Here is an 18,885-nt window from a genome sequence, read left to right as displayed (position 1 = left end):
TTATGAACTTTGTTTCAGGATGAGAACAGAAATTGTACAGCGGCAGCAAGAGGCTTCATTAGCTAAAGTGGTGCTTCAGGTTAAGAACAGTTTCAGGTTAAGAACAGACCTCCAGAACGAATTAAGTTCTTAACCCGAGGTACCACTGTATATAAATACATTGTAAAACATTAAACCTTAAAAAGCTTCCCTATATACAGGGCTGCCTTCAGATGTCTCTGCCCTCTCTGCCCCCAAGAAACAATACTTCTGTCTTGTTGGAATTCAGCCTCCATCCGTTAGACCCCATCCATCCTCCAACCACTCACACAGGACATTCACCGCCTTCACTGGATCTGCTTTAACTAAGAGGTAGAGCTGGGTCTCATCCGCATACCCAGCCCAAACTAAGTCTTCATGCCATTGTTATTTTTCTGCCAACAGGGTGTGACTGGTGAGAATGGGCTGCTTGTGAACGTTCAGAGTCATCTATATCACATCTTCACCATATGGTAAAACCCACTCTTAAAAACCACTTCAAGAGCCACTGATAATCCTGGGAAGTGTCATTTGTGTGGGGTGCTGGGAACCAGGAGTGCCAATTTAGTCCCATGGGTCCCGGGGCTGTGGGTGCCATGCAGTGTGCATAGCCCTGGCACCAAAATTTGTGGGTGCCCGGCCCATTCATGGGGAATTTTGTGGGTGCTCGGGCACCCTGGGAGTTGGCAGCTATGCTGGGAACTGAAGCTCTGCAAAGCCTGTACCCTTTAAATCACAGTTCCAAGGATTCTTTGCGGGAATTCAAGACTGTTAAAAGGGGTACAAGCGTGTTTTAAATGTCCCGTGTGGAAGTGACCGTGGCTGTTGGCCGCTGGGTGCTCTAGGAAACAGAGACCAGGTGGATCTTCCATCTCTGATGCAGCAAGGCTCTTCGAATCCTTCGAAGCAAAACTGCAACGGGGCGCAAGCTCCCCGAGGGTCACGTCCTGGGGTTTGCAACAGATGCACGGACTCGCCTGAGGAAGTACTCCCTGTTTCCAGCCGCTGCACGAGTCGGGGGCGGGGGTCGCCTAACGTGGCGCCCGCCCGGCTCTTCGTCGGAAGGGGCGGGGCGCACGAGATTGCCGCGCGGCAGCGGCTGCTCGGCAGCGTCCCCAGCTGTAGATTTGGCAACCGCTGAGGAAACTTTTTTTTTTTCTTCGGCTCGGCGTTTTCTGCCCCCCATTTCCGCAGAATCAGGATTTCCGTTTCCCTCCCTTTGAAAACGAGAGAAAAAAAACCCTCTCAAACTCGGCGGGGCGCTCCGGTCTCCGCTCTTGGCCAGGCGACGCCTCCGCGCAGCCGAGCATGGAGCGAGCCGAAGCGGAGGATCCCGAGTCCGGCGGCGCAGTTCCGCCGGGGGCTCGCCTGCTCCTATCCTTCAAGGAGTTTCTGAGCTCCGGCAAAGGGAGGCTCCTGCTGGCCGAGGCGGTAAGATGGGGCGCGGAAGGGGGGGGCGGGGGCGAATGCGTTGCAAACTCGAGTCAAGGGCTGCGCGTGGGGAAGGGAGGCGGAGAGGACGAGGAAGTGGGGCGGCGGCGGAGAATCTGCAGTCTCTGCTCGCAAAAGGCTTCCACGCCGCGGGAAGTTTGCCAGGAGCAAAGGAGGGAAACGAGGTCGGGTTCCTTTGCCCTGAACGTGACCCTTTCCCACAGCAATCTTTCCTGTGCCCGTGGACTCAGAATCGAGCTCTGCCCAGTAGGCGCTTACTCGCAGGTAAAGCGTGCGCGCTGGATCGCAGCCTGAGGCCCTTGGAAAACCAGGACTGGCTCCAGCAGGCGTCCTGTAGGATTCGCCTAGAAACGAGGATTTTTTCCCCCTCGCCTCCCAGGGACCCCGATGGTGGCCACCACGCCCACCCCGGAGGGGAGAGGGAGAGACAAGAGAAGGCACAGGCCCGGGCGACTTCTGTACTAGTAAAAACAAAGAAAGAGGCTTCCGGCACCGTGAAAGCTAAGCAGTTTATTACGGCCCAAACGCTTTTCTGGGCTAGAGTCCACTTTGGAAGCATGAAGTTGCGGATGTGAATAGCACTCGTGGCGTTGGGATTGTAGAATAGTGACGTATGAGGGAAAGGAACTGTATAAAGTCAAAGAGATAGTGAGGACTGGGGTTAATAACGGTGGCCTTTTCCAGGCTGGCTGTATGTTGCAACCGAAATCAGTTTGCATCCTGTCATATTAAAGTTGAGCAATTAAAGTGGATTTGGCCTCTTGGGCGACGAATGTGCTTAGCACCCCCACACACCCCACAGTCTTTTTAAGTTGAGGGGGAAATGCAGTGGAAAACGTGGGATAAATATTGGTTGGCGTGAGGTCCTGGCAAACAAATCAGAATGAATGCTCAATACATTGGATATGCCTATAACAGTCCTAAGGGCATGGACTGAGGCAGCCGCTTTGAGCAGTGGATTCCACACAGGTGTGGTGTCCCACCGCCCTGGAGAAGTGAGCAGAGGCAGCAGCTTCTGCTGAGATGTCGCCACAAAGTACTGTGGCACAACCCTTGTAAGCAAGGCTTCAGTGGGGGTGGCAACAAGAGGGGCAGCGAAACAACAGGATGAGCCACCCCTGACATCCCGGCAAAGTTTGTGCAAAACAGATGAGGTCAACAACCAAGCCTGGAAGAAAGCAGTGATGGTACACAATGTAGGCGATAACACAAATCCTATCGTGGGTAAGTTAATTAACTCACTGTAGCGTGATAAGGTATGACTATCTCATTTAAAACCACAAATGATAGCATTCAATCCCTTGATAAATTCAAATCCAGCCGTTTCATGTTGTAGTCTTCCACTGAAGTTCCTTTATTTGAGAATAGCTGCATTAAGGTTATAAGGCCTGGTTTAAAATAGCTTCCTTTGCTCTAGTCTCCCCTCATCTTGCCCTTAGAGCTTTTTCAGGGCTGCAGATTACCTGGATATTCATACCTGGTGATGCAACTTTTGAGAGGGATAATAATATAATAATTTATTATTTATACCCCACCCATCTGGCTGGGTTTCCCCAGCCACTCTGGGCGGCTTCCAACAAATGATTAAAAATACATTAAAACATCAGTCATTAAAAACTTCCCTAAACAGGGCTGCCTTCAGATGTCTTCTAAACGGCAGATAGTTGTTTAATTCTTTGACATCTGATGGGAGGGCGTTCCACAGGGAGGAACTTTTCACACAAAAATTGAAAGGGGCAGAGTTTTGGAATGCTCTGTTGATTGTTCTAGTGCTGAGATCTCTTCTAGGGAGTCTCCTAAAAGCATCTCCATCTCTCTCTCTGTGAGTGGGTGGGAATATATGGCATAACTTTTATAAAATGATGTGCCTTGTACAAAAAGTGGATACTAGATAGAAAAAATTCTATCGCTGCCTCTCCCAAAATCTGGTGTTAAGTGAGTCATCCAATGAAACTAAATTGGCAGGAGATTCAGGGCGGACAAAGGAAAGGACTTCTTCACAAATCACATAATGAAATTATGGGATTCACTGCCACAAAATGTGGTGGGGATCAGGAATGCAGATAGCATCAGAAGGGGATTCAATAAATTCACAGAGCTCCATCAGCACCTGTTTAGTCACACTGGCTACCTGCAGTGGCGTAGCGTGGGTTGTCAGCACCCGGGGCAAGGCAAGTAATTTGTGCCCCCAACCCGTGGATTTGCGCCCCCTTACCCTAACCCCCAGATGTTGCGCCCGGTGCGGCCGGCCCCCCCTGCACCCCCCCATGCTACGCTACTGGCTACCTGGGACCTCCTTGGTTCTCATGGGACTTGGTGGCGCTCTTGGGGGAGAGGGCTATTACTTTTGTGTCCAGCTTGTGGGCTTCCCAGAGGCATCTGGTTGGCTGCTGTGAGGTTGTTGGACTAGGTGAGCTGTGGCTCTTAAGTTAAGGTTACCAGACGTCTCCGTTTCCTGGGGACAGTCCCCGGATTTACAAATCAAAATCCCCATACAAAATCCATTGAAGTTGAAAAGTGTCCCCGGATTCATTGAATCTTGTCTTAAGTTCTGATCCTTTTTCCAACCCCATGGTAGTGGTGAGGAGGCTCAGGGACCTCCAGGCCTCTCTGTATGGCCCTCAGAGCTCTCCCAGGCCACACCTCTCAGCACCCCTGCATCATGCTGTAAGTGTTCGTTGCCTGGGTGGAGTATATCCTTGACCTCTGCTAGTGCCTCTTATCTGGGTGGAAGATAGAGAGAGATATGTGTAGAAACTGCCCTACTATATAAAGGTGAAGTATACATTTATTGCTCCACCTACTTTTGATTCTGGCTTTGCCTTCTACTGGCATGTGCCACCCCCCAGAATGTTGCTCAGAAGGGAATGCAGCCCTCGATCTGAAATAAGTTCCCCACCCCTGTTATAAAGTTTCATCATCCAAATTCCAAAGTCGGCTGCAGGGTGGTAGGGGGGAGATGATTGAGCCAATCTGATTCAGTTCTGGTGTGAAGCCTGGAGACAAACAGAGCCTTTCCTCTTACCCCTTACAGGGTCACTCCATGAGCTAGGTGTATGTAAGAAGGCAGGCATGTGGCTGTGATTAGTAATGCTGTGATTACTAAGACCCAGCATGGGTTTCTCAAAAATAAATCACTCCAGATCAATCTGATTCCTTTTTCTTTCTTTTTTCTTTTTTGATGGAATTACAAACTTGGTGGATCAGGTAAATGCTGTGGACATAGTGTATCTTGATTTCAGTGAGGCTTTTGACAAAGTTCCCCATGATATTCTCACGAGGAAACTGGTAAAAAGTGGGTTGAACGAGGTAACTGTTGGGTGGATTTGTAGCTGGTTGACTGACCGAACCCAAAGAGTACTAATTAATGGTTCCTTGTCATCCTGGGAAAAAAGCGACAAGTGGGGAGCCACAGGGTTCTGTCCTGGACCCATTGTTGTTCAATGTCTTTATAAATGACTTGGATGAAGGAATTGAAGGGATGCTCATCAAATTTGCAGATGACACCAAACTGAGAGGGGTAGCTAATGCCACAGAAGACAGAATCAGAATTCAAAATGACCTTAACAGATTGGAGGACTGGGTGCAAGCTAACAAAATGAATTTCAGTAGGGACAACTGTAAGGTTCCGCAGTTAGGCAGGAAGAAACAGATGCACAAATACAGGATGGGGGACACCTGGCTTACTAGCAGTACATGTGAAAAGGATCTAGGGGTCTTGGTGGACCACAAGCTTAACATGAGTCAACAGTGTGATGGAGCAGCAAAAAAAGCTAATGCTATTCCAGGCTGTTGAGTGCTCACTGGAAGGACAGATCGTGAAGCTGAGGCTCCAGTACTTTGGCCACCTCATGAGAAGAGAAGACTCCCTGGAAAAGACCCTGATGTTGGGAAAGATGGAGGGCACAAGGAGAAGGGGGTGACAGAGGACGAGATGGTTGGATAGAGTTTTCGAGGTTACCAGCATGAGTTTGACCAAACTACGGGAGGCAGTGGAGGACAGAGGTGCCTGGCGTTCCCTGGTCCATGGGGTCACGAAGAGTCGGACACGACTAAACGACTAAACAACAACAATTCCAGGCTGCATCAACAGAAGTATAGTGTCCAGATCAAGGGAAGTAATAGTACCGCTCTATTCTGCCTTAGTCAGACCACACTTGGAATACTGTGTCCAGTTCTGGGCCCCACAATTCAAGAAGGATATTGACATGCTGGGATGTGTGCAGAGGAGGGCAAACCATGATGATCAAGGGTTTGGAAACTAAGCCTTATGCAGGCACTTGAAGGAGCTGGGTATGTTTGGCCTGGAGAAGAGGAGATATGATAGCCATCTTCAAATATCATAAGGGCTGTCACATGGAAGATGGTGCAAGTTTGTTTTCTCCTTCTCTGGAAGGTAGGACTTGAACCAATGGCTTCAAGTTACAAGAAAGGAGATTCCGACTAAACATTCAGAAAAACTTTCTGACAGTAAGAGCTGTTCAGCCGTGGAACAGACTCCCACTAGAGGTGGGGGACTCTCCTTTCTTAGAGGTTTTTAAACAGAGGTTGGATGGCCATCTGTCATGGATGCTTTAGCTGAGATTCCTGCATTGCAGGGGGTTAGACCTTGGGATCCATTCCAACTCTAGGATTCTGTAATGTCCCATTTTTTGTTTTCCCCTCCTTTGTCCTCCTCCTTTCTGCCCTCCCTTCTAATACAGACGTCACAAACAGTTGTTGACAATGAATAGCAATTTCTTGGGCAAGATTTGCTTTTTCTTCATTTGCTGTATTTTTCTCCAGTAGTTATTGTCTCTGCCAAAGTGGCTCACATCAAACAGAAAGAGGGAGGGGGAGACAGGCCCAGCCATTCAGTTTACAAACGAGAAAAGCAAGGTATGCAAGGAAAAAGGGAGTGGAGGGAAGAGGTAGAGGCAGGGGGTCAGTTCAAGGCCAGAATGTTTGATGTATCATTGGAGAGAGCAGTAAAAGGCACTGTGAAACATTAATTATGTCCGGTTCCTTTCATAAGTTGCATGAATAACTGCATAGATCCTCACCTACCTGCACCATGCCATGTGGCAACATGGAGGGGTTACTAGATGTGAATTTACCTGTGGATTGTGTTGCTTAGTGATCATGGTATCACAATGGGATGTTATCTTTTGTGTTTGTGCATTACCTCTTGAATCGCACTGCAACTTTGTTTGGTTTGAATTTTAAAAAGAACAAACCTTTAATACATGGGGAAGCAAAGGAAGGTCAGAACACAGGGGTGAGCTACAAGAGGGTCTTTATATCCAGTTTGGGCCACGTTGATCATCCCTTGCTGCTGTTCTTGCTTGAACAGCAATTGGTAGCTCGTTTCGTTGGCTGATGGACAGAGCCAGAGTGTGCTTTCCCTTGGCTTCTGCAGCCCAGCAGGGAGATGGAGCCGGAGGAAATGATCTCCTTGCAGCTGTTCCTTCTTTGACCAATGGATGATGCCTGACTGGCTTCCCCCATGCCATGATGTGATTCCCGGGATGCAGGCTTCCAGTGGCCCTAAGAGAATCTACCTCAGAGTGTCCTTCCCATCTGCTCTCAAGTCCCAGAGCAATAAAAAAAACCCTACTACCTGAGTTGTCCACCTTGCCATCACCATGCCATTTGGAACTCCAAAAAGGAAGGTCTGTGCGCATATGAGAGAGTGTGTATAACACAATGAATCTAGCTTCAAATATAGGCAGCGATATAAACACCCCCTCCCCCCGGCATCCTGTGTTCATCACAATCAGCGCTGCATCCATCCTGCAACCATTTGGCTTCTGCCATTCCCTAATGGTGAAAGTAATGTAATTAATTACATAATCAGTTTTAGTGGAATGGAAATGTCAAAAATGTTGAAGAAATAAGTGTCATTTACATTTTTTTTAAAAAAAAGATAGCTAATACCACTCGTATTTGCCTATGTGGTTTTTGTTCCTATAAGACAAATCATTTCCAGATTCTAAATAAAGCATGTTGTGTTACTGTTTCTGACTCTTGTTTCCTCAGAGTAAGCATTTGCTGCTTTGCATTGCTTGCTTGGAGTGGTTTAACAAATCTTTAAAAAGGAGGAAGTGCTGTCAGCTTCCTCTACAGAGATTCCTTGGAACAACTGAGCAGAATAAAGTTAAGATGGACTCGTTTGCTTCCTGCTGTCTCTCCTGCAGTGTTTACTCAGAAAAAAGTTCCCCTGTGTTCAGTGGGCCTTGCTCCCTAGTAAGTGAGTTTAGGATTGCAGCCTTAATCTTGCTTTGCCAAAAAAATGACATTGTTTGGAGGTTTGTGCTCCTGATGATGCTTTAGTTTGCCATATGTGGACTTCTGTATTTTAGAATTGGAATCTACTGATCAATCTCTGGCTGATTTCCAGGTAGACAAGATTCAGATTCCCGGGTTTCTTTTAGCCATACTAACTTCCCAGCTCTACATTAGGCTGATGAAACTAAAGCAGTTTGGAAAGGGGGAAGCAAGGAATGGATGTTTGCATGAAAGGGCTGAACTCCATTCTGAGACTCAAAACCAGTTCTTTTGCTGAGTATCAGAGGTGCCAAGTTTGTTAATACAACATGTCTTTTGGATCTTTGGCTCTGATTGGTGGATATTGGAATTCTAATAAAGAAGGCAGGTCTTGCAAGCCTGAAATGGGCCCAGCCCTGTTCTAAAATACAACTTAGAAAGAAGTGCAAGAGAAGCCCCAAATAGTGCATTAGTGGTGGATTTCTACTGGACTGTCTGCACATCATTCCACTTTGTTGGTTGTTCTCCAATATGACTGTGTTATTCCCATTTGGAAGGGTACTCTTGCACTGTAGCACAATGAAAGCAGGACATGAAAAAAACCAAACAGAGCATCTGTGGTATGAAAAGTGACAGGATTTCAACAGGAAAATATGGAACATGTAGTGCCGGATTTACATATAAACTAAACAAGCTATACCTTAGGGTCCCACTCTCTTGGGGGCCCCAAAAATATTTAAAGGAAAACACAACAGTGTTTTGTGTTGTGTAGGCTCCTATTTGTATGTGCAAATGGCTTTAGATACCTATTAGGTCCATAATTTACCATATAAAGGTAAAGGGACCCCTGACCATTAGGTCCAGTCGTGACTGACTCTGGGGTTGCGGCGCTCATCTCGCTTTATTGGCCGAGGGAGCCGGCCTACAGCTTCTGGGTCATGTGGCCAGCATGACTAAGCCGCTTCTGGCAAACCAGAGCAGCACACGGAAACGCCGTTTACCTTCCCACCGGAGCGGTACCTATTCATCTACTTGCACTTTGACGTGCTTTCGAACTGCTAGGTTGGCAGGAGCAGGGACTGAGCAACGGGAGCTCACCCCGTCATGGGGATTCAAACCGCCGACCTTCTGATTGGCAAGCCCTAGGCTCTGTGGTTTAACCCACAGCGCCACCCGCGTCCCTAAATTACCATATAGCATATATTAAACATAAAAAACAGTGACAATTTGTTGGTGACAAATGGCAGCTGGACATATAAAGGGCCCCTTATCTTCAGTAGCTTAGGGCCTCATCAAACCTAAATCCGGCCCTGGGGATATGTCCCTATCTGCAGGCACAAATGGTATTGAAGGTATGATTGTGTATAACTGCCCCAGTAATATAATGAGCACGAATTGCAATGAATGCTGAATAACCCAGATGACCAATAATGTTCTCCTTTGTGTTGCAGGTGCTGTCGTTCATCATCTTCATCTGTTATATTGCCTCCTCTGCTGGGTCTTTCCTGATTGTACCACTATTAACTCTTCTGGCGGCCCTGTGTTTTTTCTTTGCCTATTCTCTAAAGCTTAATGAGAGGTTCAAAGCAGTCTATTGGCTTTTGGCGGTAAGTGTGTGGATACATGCGATCAATCTGAGTCAAGTCAATGAAATGGTGGTTGGGGGGCGGCGGGTTGCCAGTCACTGTCTAGACTGGGCAGTAGGGAATCTGTGGTCCTCTGGGTACAGTGGTGCCCCGCAAGACGAACGCCTCGCAAGACGAAAAACCCGCTAGACGAAAGGGTTTTCCGTTTTGGAGGCGCTTCGCAAAATGAATTTCCCTATGGGCTTGCTTCGCAAGAAGAAAGCCCATAGGGAAATCTCCGGGGACCTCTTTTAAATGCTAGCGGTGGGGAGCAAAGCCTTCCCCCCCCCTCCGGCCTTCAGAAGAGGTCCAGGAAGGCCGGCGGGGGCCGAAAGGCTTTGCTCCCCACCGCCAGCATTTTAAAAGCGGTCCGGGATAGCAGGGAAGCGCTTCCCACTATCCCGGATGGCTTTTGAAGGCAGGCGGGGGGGGGAGCAAAGACTTTTGCCCCCCGCCAGCCTTCAGAAGAGGTCCTGGACCTCTTCCGAAGGCGGGCGGGGGGCAAAAGTCTTTGTCCCCCCTGCCTGCCTTCCCGGGAGAGCGGGAAGGCAGCGCTGCTTCTCCGCTCTCCCGGGAAGGCAGGCGGGGGGGGAGCAAAGACTTTCGCCCCCCGCCGGCCTTCAGAAGAGGTCGGGGGACAGACTGTCCCCGGACCTGGTCTGAAGGCGGTTTCCATAGGAACGCATTAATTGATTTTTAATGCATTCCTATGGGAAACCGTGCTTTGCAAGACGAAAAACTCGCAAGACGAAAAGACTTGCGGAACGAATTAATTTTGTCTTGCGAGGCACCACTGTATTGCTGTCTGGAACTGAGGGCAATTGGGAGACTAACAGCTTCAGGAGAGTCACAGGTGACCATCCCTGCATAGCCTTGGAGTGAATATCCAAGGTTGGCAAGGAAGATGTGAAGGAGGTGCACATTTGAAGTGAAAGAATGATGGGTAGCTGGGAATTTTGGGAGAGCCTGCAGTGTTGATGGGCATAACCTCCTAGTATCATGACTGCTTTCGTGCCCAGCTACCACAGGCAAAAACCTGCCCATATTGTCTCCCAGAATGACTTGTAGTGCCAGGCTGAAAGATTCATCTTGTGCACAGCAGTCACTGTGTACCATATGAGGTCTCTGAGGTGCACATCACTGTATCTTAAACTGTTCAGCTGCAACATCATTTGTCAGTTTTGTTACTATGTTTGGATGAAATCTAATTTACGTTATTGCCATCATCATCAGTTAGTGCAACCAGAAGTGGAACGTGCAAAATGTTGCCGTGTGGAATGCCCCTTGTTCACAGTTCCAACCAGCTGCCCTCCATTCCATTCGCCCTGTAACCACTGACCATGCTCAGTCCTCACCGAGTGGTTTGGGGGGTGGGCTAGTTGCTGCTCACTTAGAGGGTTTTCCATTAATATTTTCCGTATATCCAGTGCTTTTTTCTTCAAAAAAAGTTTAGGGGTACTCTCATTTTTCTACTCATATTGAAATACTGCCCCTCAATGAGGCCAAACTTAGATTCACAAAATGTTTAGGGGTATGCGTACCCCTGCGCCCCCCCCCCCCGAAAAAAATATATATCTGCAAACCTTGGGATTCCCCCCAACACACTGGAACTTCCCTGTTGCCTTTCAGAGGTTTCATTTTGATGGCAAATCTGTTGTCACTTACCATCAGAGCTTATTTTTAGATGGAGTTGAGTATTCATATAACATAGTGACTGTGCAACTGAACCTCTGCAAATAACTCACTAGGTATCCTTAGAGAAGCCACTCTTCCCTGACATTAGTTCTCAAAGATCTTTGGGGAAGTCTCTCTTAGTGGTCCCCTTGGCTCAAACACATGGCTTGCTCCCACCAGGAGCCATGCATTTGACAAAGACTTTCCTATTTTAGCAGGCATTTAAAGATATTTTTATGTTTCTAGGGTGAATTTTAATTGTTCTCATTCTTTGTATGGGTTTAAAAGATTTTATATACACTTAGAAATTCTAAATATATAAATACTTTAAATAAATACTACCGTAAATAAATTAAAATTGTCTTCCGCCTGACTTAGCCTATCAATAGTTACTAGCTGCTCCTGAAACTGACCACTAGGTGCTGCTCTGGCTCCAAACAAATTCCCTATTTAGCAGTGCCATGTTTGAAAAATGCAAAGCTGCACTCCAGCTTAGTTTCTCAATGACAGCATATTATTTCCCATCAGCCTCTTGATGTTTCTTCCTGAGAAGCTGCCGTTAGAGATATAAGCAGCAGAGCTAGGCGTTTGCTGTAGAAACCCAATGAGGACTTGCCCTAAACATTGCCCCATTTTATAAAATACTTAATAGGATGCTCTCCAAACAATTGTAAAAGGGAGAATTAGCAACAAAACATTCTCCTGGAAAAAAAATAACACAAATGTTTTACGGGGAAACTTCTCTACTAAATTTCAGTGGATTTCAAGGTAATGAAGCAAAGCCATATGTGTTGTGTCAAAAGAAGGCGCTCAAGTATGCTTCTGTGAATCAGTTTTTGTTTCAAAAAGCACCGAGCAGCTTTTCTTTTCCTTTTAACCCAATGAATTGTCTCAAACAAAAAGCACCCAGCGGCACAAATCAAGAATAGACATTGTCACCTGCACAGTAGTAACAATGGCATAGAAAGATGATACTGTAGGTCTGCTTTTGTGGAAATTCTGCAACTGCACTGCAGCGGTGAGGTCTGAGTAACGTTAGGTCTATGAACAGCAACTGTGGACAGTTCTCACCATGGTGCATAATAGCAACCTCTTTCTGATCACCAAAGGATTTCAGATTCTTGAAGGATTTGCATCTTACGATGGCCAACTAGTTCTCTCATCTTTTCTAGAACTTGGTACAAAAGATATCCATGTATATTGCTTCTCAGAGAGGCTGCAATGAAATACCCTTCAGCCCTGTGTAGTAAGAGCGATTTACCTGGAAGCTTCTTTGTGACCAGCCAGTGGGCATGTTTCTGTGTTGTTCGGTTCATCTGGGCCCCACTGAACTGGCCTGAGGGTCTTTGATTCAGTGGCACATCTCCATATGGAGCCTCTAATAGTTGCATATGATTAGAGCTGGATCAGGGCCAGTTGGTTTGATTAAACGCATGTCCAGCTTAAGAGCTTGCTAAAGGCAAGAGAACATATTGGTCCAGCGTATTTTGCTGCCCACCACACTTTGCGGCTAGTCAGGTTTTAGACTAAATTCTGTGCTACTCAACACTGGGTTCCAACAGTGGAGCCATTGCTCTGCTTCTTGTTCTTCCCAAATAAAACACCCCAGCTTAGGTGAAGGAGCCTATGCAACAGGTGTCGCTGAGAGCACCCCAGCAAGTGTGCAGAGGAGTGGCACTTCTGCAGTTCCCATGAGAATCCAGAATTAGTAGGGTATCATAGTTGAGAAGCATGTGCATCTGAGTCTGGCTGAGACACCCAGCGCAAAACCTAAATAAACCTCATATGCAGTTGGGTGCAGAAGCTTGATTGCATCCTGTTAATAACTTGGCAGAGCCACCAGTGTTGAGCTAAAAGTGATTTGGGGCTTTCAATTGACTATCTGGTTTTCAGCAATTAAGGGGATGCGTGTTGTGCATAACCTTGCCACCCATCCAGCTTAAAACTTCGTCCCTAACTTGATTTCAAAACGTTTTGTCTTGCAGGACTTTTTATGTGGCATCATTGCTGCTATTATATATTTTGCCATCTCGATTGCCGCAGTCTCAAAATATTCTGACACAGCATCCAAGGCAGCAGGAGTAAGTTGATGTTTCAGGCTGGTTCATACCTGGGAGTTAATGATAAGGGGATAAATCCTACCTACCTACCTGGTACTGATAGGTGTTTTGCATCCATTCCATGCAACTAAGATTAAACACCCAAAACAAAGGAAGATCTGTTGAATGGTATTGAGATACTCATACAAAGGAACAGCTATGGCCATCGTAATATAGAAATAAGAGCTGTGGTATTTAATCTATTAAAAACTTCTGATCACCTCACTAATCTTCCTGCCATCTCCCCCACATTAACCCCCTAGAGCTTTCCCTTCCTACTAAGCTTAATGTTCACCTTCCCAACCCCATTTCTAGAGCCCCTTTTCTCCTCTATTCTGCAGATTCACCCTTTTTCACCTTCACCCCCTTATTTATGCTTCCCTTGCCCTCCTTTTGCACAAGCCTTTTGCATCCAAACAAGCTCCATGATAACCTCCTGCATCTTCATCCTGTCACACAATGCAGCTATTAAGCACCTTTTTCACCGTCTGCCCAATTAATGAAGCTCCATGGCCACTGCTGTTGTGCAGCCAGCCTTCACAGTTGCTCCCCTACAACAACCTAACTTCATGCAAATGCAGAATTGTGGTGCGACACAACAAATCCTCCAGTGGGGGCTGTGTGATTATATTATTATGCTTTATTATATCAAGAGGTGTTTTACAATACACCCACATCTGTGTGTGTGTGTGTGTGTGCGCGCGCGCGCATGCTTCAGAACTAGTTTTTACAAGAGCTGAATTCAACTAATGTTTATTTCTGATATGACTGGATATGTTTTCCTTACACACTCCCACCCTAAGAAAAAGACCACTTTGCAGAATTTATTCTAAATTTTTTTTTTTCATTTTTGCAAAAAAAAACCAACCAACCAAACAAACAAACCCATACCCTGGAATGTCCTCCAATTTCTTTGCTTGTGGTTAGGGTGGAGGGTTTTGAAAGGTTACTTCCACACAGCTCTAGTCTTCACTCAGATGTAAACTTTGTGTTTTAATTGTTAATATTTCTTTATGTTTGATAACTGTCATGCTCAGAGTAGATTCACTGAAATCAGTATGACTTTGATGTGACCCTTTAAGTACAGTGGTACCTCGGGTTAAGTACTTAATTCGTTCCATAGGTCCGTTCTTAACCTGAAACTGTTCTTAACCTGAAGCACCACTTTAGCTAATGGGGCCTCCTGCTGCCGCCGCGCCGCTGGAGCACAATTTCTGTTCTCATCCTGAAGCAAAGTTCTTAACCTGAAGCACTATTTCTGGGTTAGCGGAGTCTGTAACCTGAAGCGTGTGTAACCTGAGGTACCACTGTACCTCCTCAGGAGGACTAGAAATGCTTGAAATTCCCTAAAATAGGGACACACACAGCAGCTGATGCCAGCAGGGAAATGTTTTCAATAAGCTGTTCCTGCACAATTGTTTCCCTTTCATTCGTGCTTTCAAAAACTGTCTTTTCAAAAACTGTGCTTTTCAAAACCTTTTGCTCTTCAGGTGCTTGGATTCATCGCCACAGTTGTCTATTGCGTTTACGTCTACCTAACCTTTAATGACCTGATGACATATCTCAAGCAAGGAGATTCTTCAGATGCCCCTGAGCCACGTAAATCAGAAGGTAGGTACAAACCAGCTTTGCATTGCCATCAGCCACAGATCCAAGCTCATTTGTGGGCTATATTTGCACTAGATGTAGATCTGCAATAGATGGGAGCAAGCCTTCTCTCCAGTATTGCTATCCTCTGTTTAGAAGCTAAATTAAAAAAAAAAACTTTCAGCTTCTGTATTTAGAATAAATGATCTGGCTGTGTTGTGCATCACACATTTCAAAATCCAATTTTTAAAAAAGTTATAGGAATGATGGGGTATTGCAAAAAGATACCAAGGTATGGAAGCATGGTTTGTTGCAAATGCAATGCATTTATATTGTGCACATATAAAATAAGGCCCACCCCAACCCTGACATTATTATTGACAACCTCTCTCTCTTTCAGATGATGACTCGGATTCAGATTCCGACTGAAGCAACAGTGCCTTGAGAAGATTGCAGAGCCAAAAGGGGAGGACAATGGGCACTCTCTTCTTTTAGCAATTGTAACCTTTTTATGAACTTTTATTTCCATTGTACAGATCATCACCAAAGCCACTGCTGAGGATATGCTAGTCTCATGAAAGACTTCCTCAGAAAAACTGCTGCTGTTTGAGCCTGGATATGTTTTCCTCTGTCTTTTCTCATTCAGCACTACAATGTACTGTTCAGTAAATTTTCTTAACCTTTTTTTAAAAAACAGACTATAATCAGGGTTGTGTACATTGATCAGACAAGCATGAAACCTGTTCAGTACTGGACACAAAACTCTAAACCAGTCTGAACTTCAGCACTCTTTTAAAAAATCAATTCCTTAGATTGAGATTTTAAGCTAGAGAGAAAAAGGAAATATGAGAAATGGATTTTGTATGTGTGTGTGTGTTGGAGACCTCTTTATTACTTAATAGATGCAGGAAAAAGGCTATGAAGAAGACATATTCCAACATCATTGATGCTTTACATTACATGCAGATGCATGGAAATATCCCATTTTTTATTTTTTTTTGTTTAGGAAAAGCAGCATTAGAAGAATGACTAAGAGAAATAGGGATACTTAGTTTTGTTACCCACAATTTCTGAACACCATATCCCTTGTCTATACATAGAGCTGCAAGGTTCCAAAGAATGGGCTTGTGTTTGTTTTTTAGCAAGGGTTGAGGAAAACAGCTGGAGAAGGAAACTTATCATATTACATATGATAAGCAGGTGAGAAAGTGGATATATGTCCTAACTTTCACCACATTATAGTCCCCCTTACAAAGCTTTTTGTCTTTAGAAGACCAGCTTCAAAGCTCTTGCACAATAGTATGCAAGATGTAAGTACATACAGTGGTACCTCGGGTTAAGTACTTAATTCATTCTGGAGGTCCGTTCTTAACCTGAAACTATTCTTAACCTGAAGCACCACTTTAGCTAAAGGGGCCTCCTGCTGCCGCTGTGCTGCCGGAACACAAATTCTGTTCTCATCCTGAAGCAAAGTTCTTAACCCGAGATACTATTTCTGGGTTAGCAGAGTCTGTAACCTGAAGCGTATGTAACCCGAGGTACCACTGTATTTGATTAATGGTAGTAGGCTTCAGGGGTGCCCTGTTTTGCTGAGTTGGGTGGCATGTGCTTGGGTTTCCTATAAAGCCTTTGTTTGGTATTTTTTTTAAGTCAGGCTGTAGGTCAGTGGTAGAGCACATGTTTACTCTCTATTAAAAGGATTACAGCGGAGTCAAAAAGACCTCCTGCCTGGGTACCAAACTATCTAACTAAAGGTTTTCAAAAACACAAGTAACATCAGCAAAGCAGCCCACCCCACCCTGCCGCTTTCGCTTAATGTTTTCAGAGCATGCTCATTGTGGGAATCTAACATTTTCCTCCTATACATTATACACTTGCTGCATCAGGGTAGACTTTGCAGGATTAGATAAGGCCCATGGCAACTTCATGTACCTTCATGATATATCTGGCTTAACAAATAAGATAGGCAAGGATATGTAATGGTGATTTATTTTCAAGCAATGAATTGTTTTAGAGAAAGCAGGCAAGGATGCTCACTATCTGTTATTCTTCCACTGTATGGGACTTTAAGCAATAGCAGCAAATGAGATCTTGGCAGTGACAATCTAAAGGTGCATCAACTTTGTCCTTGAGATGATGCACAGGAAAGTTTGAATTTCTATTGGGGGGGGGGCAATTACTATGCTTTTATGAAAAGAGGATAATCTTAACAAAGCTGAACTGATATGAACAGGCCTACACTGTTTGAACCAAAGAAACAGTTGGGAAACATTAGGATGCAGTTTTCCTCTAAATCAGGCATCCCCAACCTGCAGCCCTCCAGATGATCCCTAGCTAACAGGACCAGTGATCAGGGATGATGGGAATTGTAGTCCAAAACATCTGGAGGGCCGAAGGTTGAGAATGCCTGCTCTAAATCAACCGTTATTCAGTTTACAGAAGTGCATTTGAGGAGGTGGAAAAGAGAATTGGAATCTGCGTTTAATGCGGTAGCTTGAATAATTTACCCCAAAAAAACTACCAGCAATAGTGATCCTGAAGAACAGTAATACAAGCTGGAACAGCACTTGTAGGGCAAAATCAACTGGGTACATCCAAGTGAGAAAGAAGTCACAAATACCTGCATTGTTTTTAAACTGCATCAGTAGCCCATCCTTAAACTGTGAGTTATGACTATACATTGCAAGCCCGTATTTCTTTTTCCACTTTTTTGTCAACTAAAAGGTTAATCTGTTTTGTATTTCTTTCTACATAGTATTTACCACATATGATAAGCCACAATATATTGATAGAGTAGTTTTGTAGATACATTAAGACTGGGGGGGGGATCCTTATTTCAGTGACTTTTGCTATCAGTGCACTAGAGGTACTTTTTTCAGGCTTGAAAATGACAAAAATACTGCCCTCTTGAAGGCTGGCTCCTTCACAGGGTAACTAAGTGTCCTGTCTTAGTCTAGCGCATGGGCTTGGGAGTCTTGAAATGGGCATTTTATATTTCTGTCTTTTTTTACAGACACTTGAATGTGATATATTTTTTAATGTGTCTTCGCTTGACTTTTTAACACTGCATGTCAAAGCTGGCACAGAATTTATGAACCATGCTGGAATAAACTTCATTGATATTAAATGTGTAGCCATACTTCTGATGTCTTTTTAAATCTTCCAGGCAGCTCTCACAGGTTATTCACAGGGCACAGAAATACATTGGCATCTTGGGACATTAGCATCTGGAAGTGAGCAGGACAGACCCTTGGTTTTTTAAATGCCCCTTTTCCAAAGCAGCTATTTCAAGAGCCGGCTATAATTCTTTCTCTACCACCCCACCCCCCCATTGAAGGGTCTTCGGGAGGCATTTAACCCATTATATTTATGTCAATAAAGCCACACGACTGTGTGCAAAAGGTTTATTAGATTACATTTATTGAGTTTATATCCTGCCCCCTCCACCACAAGGAAATTTGAAAGCTCAGCATGCACACAAAGTATCCATGGGGGTCATAAATAGCCACCGGAGGCGGGGTGTTCTGTGTTCATCTCCCAACCTCTGTCACCATTGCAGATTTGAAGAACTGCACTTTTGCTCCTCGTGGGTTTTTTACAGTCCCTTGGACTTCATTGATACTTATGCAAAAAACGAATCAATGGCCATTGCTTCATTTTTGCCTGAATGGTAAAAGTTCTCAGCATCATTAAACTATTCAACAACTCACTTGGAGGTGGATTAAAGCAGTGTTTTTCAACCACTGTTCCGGGGCACACTAGTGTGCCACGAGATGTTGCCTGGTGTGCCGTGGGGAAAATTGAAAAATTAAAAAGATTTTTTTTAAAAGTCACATTTTCGCCCACTAGGCAGGCGCCGGACTGTGTCCACCCTATTTTCCATCTGTCCTGGGTGGGGATCAGATCGGATGAGAGCAGACAGGCAGTCCGCTCTCATCCGATTCCCCATTGAGAGCAGCGGGGCTCTGACATCTCCCTCTCCGCACACGGTGCGGAGACGGAGCTGTCATCCGCCGGCTCAGCGGGGCCCGCTGAGCAGAGAACGGTCCACGACGTTTTTGTTTGCCATTAAAGAAAAAAATATTAAACATTTTCTAATGGTGATGTGCCTCGTGATTTTTTTCATGAAACAAGTGTGCCTTTGCCCAAAAAAGGTTGAAAAACACTGGATTAAAGTGATATGT

At 45.3% G+C, this 18,885-nt stretch overlaps 1 protein-coding gene and 1 long non-coding RNA gene across 2 annotated transcripts in view; both read left to right on the top strand.

The window, feature by feature from the left end:
- LOC309375068 overlaps positions 1 to 17,828 on the top strand; it is a 605,268-nt gene extending 587,440 nt beyond the window's left edge. Inside the window, exon 2 of the long non-coding RNA XR_014170792.1 lies at positions 16,188 to 17,828. This is a non-coding gene — a long non-coding RNA (uncharacterized lncRNA). The remainder of the gene's footprint in view (positions 1 to 16,187) is intronic.
- On the top strand, positions 1,097 to 17,828 carry CMTM3 (CKLF like MARVEL transmembrane domain containing 3). The gene is made up of 5 exons (XM_081920452.1): positions 1,097 to 1,449; positions 9,168 to 9,323; positions 13,001 to 13,096; positions 14,605 to 14,725; positions 15,102 to 17,828. Exons 1-5 carry the CDS (start codon positions 1,327 to 1,329, stop codon positions 15,128 to 15,130), a joined length of 525 nt encoding a protein of 174 aa, XP_081776578.1. The 5' UTR covers positions 1,097 to 1,326; the 3' UTR covers positions 15,131 to 17,828.
- Positions 17,829 to 18,885: the final 1,057 nt, after the last annotated feature.

The sequence above is a fragment of the Podarcis melisellensis genome, assembly GCF_964234715.1.
Source record: "Podarcis melisellensis genome assembly, chromosome: 8".
Lineage (NCBI taxonomy): Eukaryota > Metazoa > Chordata > Lepidosauria > Squamata > Lacertidae > Podarcis > Podarcis melisellensis.
This window is presented reverse-complemented; position numbering and strand designations above follow the sequence as displayed.